This window comes from Atta colombica, unplaced genomic scaffold, assembly GCF_001594045.1.
Source record: "Atta colombica isolate Treedump-2 unplaced genomic scaffold, Acol1.0 scaffold52, whole genome shotgun sequence".
Lineage (NCBI taxonomy): Eukaryota > Metazoa > Arthropoda > Insecta > Hymenoptera > Formicidae > Atta > Atta colombica.
The window spans coordinates 538,179-548,245 of NW_017259542.1; the positions used below are offsets into that span (position 1 = coordinate 538,179).

The 10,067-nt window shown below is 31.2% G+C and overlaps 1 protein-coding gene across 1 annotated transcript in view; it reads right to left on the minus strand.

Moving 5' to 3' along the window:
* The window catches only part of LOC108691768 (voltage-dependent calcium channel type A subunit alpha-1-like), a 128,455-nt gene that overhangs the window by 18,984 nt on the left and 99,404 nt on the right, over window positions 1-10,067 (minus strand). The window contains 4 exon segments of the mRNA XM_018199671.1: window positions 2,290-2,378; window positions 4,280-4,345; window positions 4,531-4,638; window positions 8,921-9,010. Of these exon segments, the coding sequence (XP_018055160.1) occupies window positions 2,290-2,378; window positions 4,280-4,345; window positions 4,531-4,638; window positions 8,921-9,010 (353 nt within the window).

Genomic DNA, 10,067 nt, shown 5'->3' on the forward strand with positions numbered 1-10,067 from the left:
TATATATATATATTTCATATTTGCATATAGGAATTACATAGAAATAAAAATCATTATTAATTATTTTTTAATGTAAAATTTGTTTCAAAATCGTTGTTAAGAATTAATAACAATTTTTCTAATACAATTTTTTTAACCGATAATGTTTTCATATATTTGCTTCGAGACTGAGGAAAGCAAGTAATTGGGCTCTAGTCTCTTTGCAAGTGCGGCATGCATAAGGTTTAATATTTTACGCAACATGAAAGGCGAGCTAGATATGCGAACTTAATACAGCGAACTCAATTCTACACGAGACTGCTGTGTATTATTTTGTTTTCTGTCTTTGCTCTGAATATGTCATGTCGTATAGCCTGATTTTGCTTTTGTGCTCAATTTAGTACTGTGAACTTTATAGTAAAACATAGTTGGATCGAAGCGAAATGGCCTGTTGTGAACATACATCCGTAAATAATACGAATTGAATAATTAGAAGACTTCACGACTTTGAGACATTCAACGTGAGAATAACACATTTATTGGGAGTGTGCATTAATTTTAAAGGAGATGGCATAACTAATACTATCACATCGGGAATCATATTGTTGCTATCTTCATGTTCAAAGCACCATCATGTGACTTTTTCAGTATGTGTCATTTTGCTGAAATGTAAATAATATTGTTTTTTTGAGCATTGAATATGTTGAATTTTGTGCCAACCAAATGAAATTTGCGGGAATCTTTGCTTTTTTGTTTCCATTTGAAGAAAAGTGCTGCTGAAAGTCAATGAAAGTCAATGCTAATCGGAAGCTTATGATGATTATACAATATTATCGATTTCAACATATGAGTACTGGTTTCGACGCTATATAAAAAAAGTGATTTTGACATGGAAAACAAGAAACATTCAAGTCAGTCGAAAAAGTTTGAAAATGAGGAAGTGGAAGCTTTACTCGATCAAGACCTGAGATAAATATAAGAAGAACTTGCAGAATCATTAAATTGATTGATCAACGATTTCTAGATGTTTGAAGGCCATTAGAATGATTCAAAAGCAAGGAAATTGGGTGCCAAGTTGAAGCCGAGGGATGTCAAAAGGCGCAAAATAACTTGTGAATTGTTGCTTCATAGACATAAAAGAAAAAATTTTTTACATCGTATCGTGACGGATGATGAAAAATGGATACGCTACGATAATCCGAAGCGTAAAAAATCATGATGCAGGATAGGTGAACCTCAACATCGACGGCAAAACCGAATATGACGCCAAACTCATGCTCTGTATTTGGTGAGATCAGTTGGTATTATGTAGTGTATTATGAGCTGCTCCAACTCAACGAATCCATCACTGGGGAACGCTACTCACAACAATTGATGCAATTGAGTCGAGCATTGAAATAAAAACGGCCAGATTACGCAAAAAAACACAATAAAATGATTTTTCAACACGATGCTCGGCCACATGTTGCAAAACCGAGGAAATGTTAGAAGCGCTTAAATGGGATATTTTATTATATCGTATTATCCAGATTTTGCTCTTTCCGATTAACACTTATTTCGATCGATGATTCATCTGAGCAGTACTTCCATTCTTATGAAGATACCAAAAAATGGGTCGATTCATGGATAGCCTTAAAGGATGTGTCATTCTTTCGACGTAGAATCTACCTATTATCAGAAAGATGGAAAAAAAATTGGCTAGCGATGGATAATATTTTGAATGATCAATTTGTAACCATTTTTTCACAATAAAACCGTATTTTTACAAAAAAATCTCTTAAAATTAATACACACTCCCAATAAAAAATGGTTTAATATTTTTAGACAGGATATATTATAATACTAATATTTTAATTTAAATGTAATTTTAATAAAATATTTGAATATTTTTTGAAAATTTTGATATAATTTTGATATAATTAAATCATTATAAATCTCTTTGGGTGCTGTAGTAAAAATATCTAAAAGAAATTAAAATCTTTGAAATTTTTTCACAACTCAGACAAAATAAATCAATGCAATCAACTTGTGCAATATTTACGATACATCTAATGACACATAAGTGATTCAATTAATTCCTCGTCACTTAGACGTCAAAGATCAATCTGCTTTCGCATTATAATCTGAAGAAACTTGTTTTCTGCATCGTGCTCGTAACAAAATGAGCTGATAAGTGAGCTGATAGATAGCTTGCCGTAGGTGTTGAGCGTGAAAGCTCATTCGATTGTTTTGCAAATCGCGCTGATAGTCACGTAGTTAAATTCAATGACTAAATAGTTAGCTAAATTCCTCTTGCGTGGCGTTACTTACCGAAAAAGTAGCATCAGACTTTGTATGAAGCTTTGGAAATTGTTGTGCTCCGTAATAGAGATATCATCCGGCTTGATGGTACCGAATTCCTGAGACCCACAGAAAGAAGAGGGCCGCAACCAAAAGGCACAAGCGGCATTATAAATTTGTGTCACTATAAATATACTTTTTTTTTTAAATAATAAAAAAATATCAAAAGTAGTTGGAATGTCCTCTGCTTTCTTTCTCGCTAGATGATCACTAATTTTAACTTCTGTATCGCTTCGATCACGGTTTCGTGTATGCGTGTATAATGAATATTATAGAATTCAATTCTCTAATTACAGTTTCTCATACTTTTTCTTTCAATAAAAACACGATATATTCGAGAGAACTAAGATATAAACAAAATTTGTTAAAACAAATAATTAAATTATGTTAATTTACATCACTAAAAATTCTGATTTCTAAAAAATTTTATTTTAACAATATTTTAATAATTAAGTTTTTGCGGATTTCATATCAGTTATAAACAAGTGTAAGTTTATGAAAAATTATACATTTGTGTGATGTGTGAAAATAAAATATACTAATAAAATAAAATATACTAACTAATATTTATTATGAAATTCATTCTCTCAAGCATTACCTTAATTAAAACTTCAAGACTTTAACTTAACGCAGGCACTATAGGACTGTTACTAATTAGGATGAGTCACAACAGATTAATATGTCGAGCAGCTTATTCTCATGCCAGCAAAGTATTTTTACGACCACATTTTTATTATATATTCCTTTCAACTTTTCACTCTACGGTCGATGGTATTTCCCATCAGTACTGTGCGAGATCTACAATTCTTTTTGGGGAAAAGAATGGCTAGTGATCAATATATACAATCATACTATAAAACTATTTTCCTTTATAGAAAAAGTCTTTTGTCATAAAATATTTAAATGTTGTAAAAACACATTTAACGCAATTTTTCTTTTATAATGATCGATACAAAAGTCTTTTTAGACTTCCATGATATCGTAGATTTTTTTTATAATATTCTTTTATATTATCCTGCGAATCGTAAAAGATCGCGATAAACCAGCTGTGCTAAAATCATTTCCCTCTCACATACGAAGATAAATTTTGAGCAAACAAATAAAAAAAAATATCTTTTTACTTTTAAAATCGTTAGCTTATTTTAGAAAATGTTTTTATTGTACAAAAGATAAATGATAATTGGATTAGCCGATAAGTGGCCAGAGGTCATCTCATTCGTCGTCGAATCGGCAATCAATCTAGCTGCTCGATTCATCGAAAAAGCAACTTAAAATCGGCGAAGAAGAACTGAAAATTGTTGTGATCGATCATCGATCGCTATTTCTGATTGTTCGATATATTGCTAAAGATTTGAAAATGGACAATTTCATGCCAGCAAAGACAGGGTCACTTAATGGCTACCTGGGGAATCTGCTGTCTGTCACTTAAAATTCCCAATCTGCAAAGTTACGCGTGTCAGAAACTACTTCAAGATCACTTTGGCACACCGTTTCTCATCCGATTCGAAGCTGAGATAATTGCACGGTTCTCGTTTTTAGAGAAATATCTAAATGACGTTGTTCGCTACTAATAGTTCTTTATTTGATAGATAAGCCATCGATCATTAAAAAATCATTTGGCCAATTATGCTTTTTAATCAATTAAAGCTGTTATTTTTTCTGTACAGAATCAATTACCTACAAAAATTCGAAAATCTTTTCTGTGAAAGACACAAACAATTCCGCATCTATTTCTTTCATGTAGAATGTAAGATAAATATTGTTCAATTTACATATATGTCTATATAATAATATTTTTAATCTTGCGAAATTTTATTAAATTTTTAGATCTTCCTTGAATGATCATATTACTTCAATCCTACATCCTTCTGCACATCATCTCCCAAAAATACATTTAAAAGGCAAATTAAAAATCATAGGAACTTCGTAAGAAATCGAAGCTACGAAAGAGGATTCATACCTGCATACCGATGATAGCGTAGATGAAGAACAGCATTGCTATGAGGAGACAAACGTAAGGCAGAGTCTGGAAAAAAATAGGTTTTGATTATTGTTATCTCGATAATTAATTCTTGAAGTTAATGATGAAAGAAGCAAAATTTAACGATCAAGGATATTGAAAGATAAAAAATAATAACTGTTGACATGTATGAATTAAAGGGATACAAAATAATTAAAAAATTAGAATTTAATTTAACAAGACATGCTTACTTTAAAGGATTGTACGAAGGTCCGGAGTATCGTGTACCCCTGTTTTAATAGTTTGAGCAGTCTGGCGGTGCGAAAGAGCCTCAGAAAGTTTAAGTTGATCTTGGAGATCTTCTGCAGGGGACAAAGGAAATTGCACTTAATTCCACAAAATGCCGACTCCTTATTGCGTGCCAGAACGGAGCTTCGTGTGTGTATTTCCTTCTTTTTTTTATAAAAATCTTTTATTTACACGAATTTTATCCGTTCTACACAGATTTAATCTTCAATCTTTATATATTTAATTCATATATAAATACAAATTTAAATAAACTAATTCTAAATTGATGCGTTCATGATTTACTTATTTTATTAATTTTTTTATCAATACAAATTTAAGTAAACTAATTCTAAATTAATGTATTGATAATTTTCGAGTTTAATTATTTTAATGAAGAATCGTGTTTTACTGTTGCTATAATAATTGAACTATTTTAACTATTGAAATGTAACGCAATTACATATTTAAATTTAATTAACCCTTTTACTGTAACGATTGAATCATGTCCTCGATTGTGTGATTATGTTACAAAGACAATTAATAAGTTGAAATTGAGATAGATTAAACACATCCATATGCCTTTAAAATACTGTTAGGTAATATAATTACATAGGATGATAACTGTTTGGATTTGTAGTATCAGTGTTGTAAAATGTTCAAGACTGTTAGTGTAATGTACGAATAGTTTATGTGTTCTGAAAAGTACAGGATAAATAAACGGGATAAAAATAATTTAATCTAAAAATGATTTAGGTCTCGAGAAAATACTAGTTTCAAAATCCAGTTTCCTCCTCTTGCAAATAATCACAAATGAAATCATGATCACCATTTTACCATAATTGTTAATATAGATATTCAAAAACGATAATATATAAAAATATCTATATCTGAAATAATAATTACAGATTTTTTGGAAATAGGAATTATAAAAAAACTTATAATCGGAAACAGAAGCTATAAAGAACTTACTTCGGATTTCTACATAGAAACTTAGAGAGTTGTGATATTTAATACTAGTTTTGTATTTGCAATATCGTAATTTCTTCCAACTTATGTTGTCAACATAAAAACTGAATAGTAATTTTATACCTTCTTTTCGCCTAGCTGACCACCATTGGGCACGCTCGGTTTCATTACAGAAATATGTGAGATTGCGAGATTATTCCATCCCCAATATTGAGCTTCTGATTATTCAACTTTTGGTAATTACAATGAAAACAGAAATACTAATGAAATAATATTGGCAATCAACACTGGTGATGAGTAACTTCATAAGTTCAATTTAATATCAGGACCAATACTCACTTCACTATAATAATTAATAATTTTAGCTATTTTCTTACCTAATAAAGACATATTTTTATAAAAAGATATTTTACAAGCGCAGGCAAATATATACAGATTTTGACACATATTTATATTGAATATTTCTCTAACAAGAGGAGGAATAGGTAATGTACACATAAATTTCACCTTTAGTTATTATTATTATATTATTATTATATTTCAGTACATATCATCACTAATTCATGGATAAGTGTCCATGAATTAGTGATGATATGTACTGAAATATGTCACACATATTCAAGCAATATTCAAGTGTTTACAATTTGTATTATAAAAGAATGCAAAAAAGGATGAATTTTAATTAAATTGTATTACGAATCGATATTATTCGTATGGTGACAGGTGTTAAAATATACGAGGATAAGTCAATAAGTTTTTAGAAAAACATAGTTTTAGTAAAACACATTTTTTTTGATCGATTCATTTTTACTTCTCAACATGGTCTCCTTTCAGCTCGATACATTTGATCCAACGATTCTCTAATTTTTTCAAGCCGTCCGAATAATATGATTTGTCCAACTCTTCAAAATAAGCCTCTGTTTCGGCGATGAGCTGCTTTCTGGTGGTGAATCTCTTTTCTCCGAACCATTTCTTTAGGTTTGGAAACAGGAAATAGTCGCAGGGGACTAAATCTGGCGAATATGCTGAATGGGGAAGCAATTCGTAGCGGAATTCGTTGAATTTGCCATCGGTGCTGGGCACGTGTGAACCCATGCATTGTCTTGATGAAAGAGCACTTTCTTCTTTGCGAAATGAAGACATTTTTTCTTTAAAATATTATTGGAACGATCCAATAAGACTGTGTAGTAATCGCCATTGATCGTTTGCTTCGACGGAAAGTAATCGATATAAATTATACCATCCCAAAAATGGCCATCACCTTTTCGGTCTTCGTCTTCTTCGGAACTGGTTTACCCGGTGAAGTCCATTGTTTTGACTGTTTCCTTCGTCTTGAGTGTGAAATAATGGATCCATGTTTCGTCCACAGTAATGAATCGACGCAGAAATTCATCTGGATTATGTTGAAACATCTTCAAACATTGTTTTGAAATCGTCACACAATCGCGCTTATGATTCATAGTGAGCGAACGCGGCACCCATCTTGCCGATAGCTTTTTCATATCTAATTGTTCGTGCAAAATTGAAATTACTGTGCCATGTGATATGTGGCCTCAATAAGCTCACGCACTTTCATTCGTCGATCAGTCAAAACAATGTCCTGAATTTTATCGATGATTTCTGGCATAGCAGCCTCAATTGGACGTCCCGAACGAGATACATCACATATGTACGCCACGTTTAAATTCACCCAATTGTATACAGTCGCAAACGCTGGTGCAGATGTGCTATGAACATTATCCAACTCGATTTTGATTTCTTTCGGCGTTAAACCTTTCATATGTAGTTTGATCACTGCACGAAATTCGTTTTTTCCATTTTGCAAAAAATACAAAGGTTGTTCGCTTTAATCGTCTATAGAAATGAAATCACGCGATGAATTCCACTCAAAATTTGAGTAATCAGCTGAGAGATGCTACTTGTCAAAAAGTAATGTGACATGACACTGCAAGTGTCCTCTGACAGATTTTCTAAGAACTTATTGACTTGCTCTCGTATATTGAAATAATTATACAGTTATAACATTTTTTACATGCATTGCTTAATTATTCATTTAATGCATTACGTAAAAATTTACATTAAAAAAGCGCACGAAAACTTTTTGATGCAAATTTCTTGGGAATATTTAAATATTTCGTTGTTTCGCTTGCTCGAATTAACGAAGAGTAAGTACTAAAACATAAGTATCATAACATAAAACATAAAATCCCTGGGTACACTATTTAGCTCTCCCCCTTGTGAGATTTGAAATTTAATATTATTCATATCCTACATATATTACCAGCTAAATTGTAATCGCTACATTAGTAGAACCGAAATAATCAACATCACTATGTGATTGGAAGAAATATTTCGAGCAATACTCTATACAATATTCTATATAGTATATTTCCTTTTCTACCTTCAAACTACAGCTGGTATTGGTTAATCTAAGTCATAGAATATCAATCATATGTAGAAAGAAATTTTCTAATACGAAAAATGGAAAGGATTGGTATCAGGAACATGTTCCTATTTATGTACATGTAGCGGTTTATTATATAATTGCGTAAATGTATACTATGCAAATGTAGCGATATATAGTGTGATGTATGTAGCGTATAAATGTAGCACGAAGCTAAAAGGTAATATATACAAAGGTGTTCGAGATATTTCATAATTTACCTGCTAATTCGTCACACGGATTTTGCTCGGCGAATCTAAGTAAGCAACAAAAAAGGTAACGAAAGACAAAGGTACACATCAAGCAACATTGCCGCGATGATTAAAGGCCACTATTATAGATGCATGTTCCAACAAAAAGTGATATTCCAACAAATTCTCAAACATGAGAATTAATATATATAATAGCATGTTGAAACAGTCGCGGTGATCTGATATAAATAAAAAGTCTCGACCTAAAATTTTACGATAAATAATAATAATATATTTCTTTAAAATAAAAAATATATATAATTTGAAGTTCTTTACATGCATAAATCTTCAATTTTAAACTTTTAATCTTCAATAATTAAGTCTCAACATATATTGTAATTGTACAATTTTGAAAATAATTAAACATTTATTATAATAATATTTTCTTTATGTAAATTTTACACAATTAGTATTATACTTGTCCTACATCAAAATGTAGTTTCTCATCTAATTTATGATACAATCATCATTTGCATCAACATAAAAGATCAATTTTGACATTTGACGCGACTTCATCCGAATGACTTTTCATCAGAGCAACTGACATAATCACAACATAGCTTTGAGTTTTCCAAAGAAGATTCCCGATTATATGTATATACCTGGAAGATTTCTATTACGGATTTTAGTAACTAAAACGCAATTAACACACTTATACTCTTTTTTTCTGCTACATTCCGGTGTTTTACATACCAAGAACTCGGTCATGAAGACGTCCACGATGCTGCCGATCACCGTGATAAAATCGAATGTATTCCAAGAAGGAAAATCCTTGAAGAAGTTCTGCTCGCGGAAACAATCAAAAGAATTGATTAGCAAAATGATCTTATTATCCCCCCAATTGATTATTTATTTCTACTACCCCCCGAAGCTCGCTAAACAGCTCTGACACATTTTCCATCGCAACAAATGCAAAACTTTAATTATCGATATACGATTCTGTACAGGGTGGCCACTTAGCGTTTGAAATTTCAATTACCGGTTATTTTGAGTTTGAAAGACGTAATAACATTTATGACGTATCAGAAATTTAGTTTTTTGTTTGACATTTAAATGGGTTGCTATACGCTTGAATAAAATTGGGAAATATTGAAAACTTACTTCCAAAGTGGAGTCTTCAACCCAAACTGTAAGAAATTCGCATAATCAGCCGAAATGCTGATGTCAATTGGCCGTCTTGCAGCTGTGATTTGACTCCGCTGGACTATTTTTTATGGGGAACCATCAAGGATGAGTGTTACGCTAAACGTTAACCAGAAACGATTCAAGAATTAAAACATAAAATCAAAGTTGCCATCGATGAAATACGCCCATACAGTGGAAAATGTACTGAAAAATTGGGTTGATAAAATGGGGTATTGTACAGCCAGCCATGGAAGTCATTTGAATGAAATTGTATTTCATGTTTAATGGCAATGTATTACCTTTCCAATAAAGCCATAAACTTTGAAAAATATTCATTTGCGTTTTTTTTTTAGAGCCAAATTAAATTCCAAATTTTAAATGGCCCACCCTGTACACGCAAAGTCAAGACACTATGAAAAAGAATAAATAAGAACTGTAAAAGAGAAAAATTCAATACACAATTGAAAACAAATATATGTAGTTAGTGGATAATGTTTCCTAATTTTCAGTTCTCTAGTAACTTTTAATACAAACTTTTAAATTTAGGAAGTACCGCTCTAACTAAACTTTTACACTTCCGTTTGTAAACGCTTGTATGTATCCAAATGTAAACAAAAATATATATAGAAGATATATTCAAATATAATTTTGTTCAAAAATCATTTTGATATGTTTTATCAAAATATTTCTTAAATATATGTGCATACGTATTATG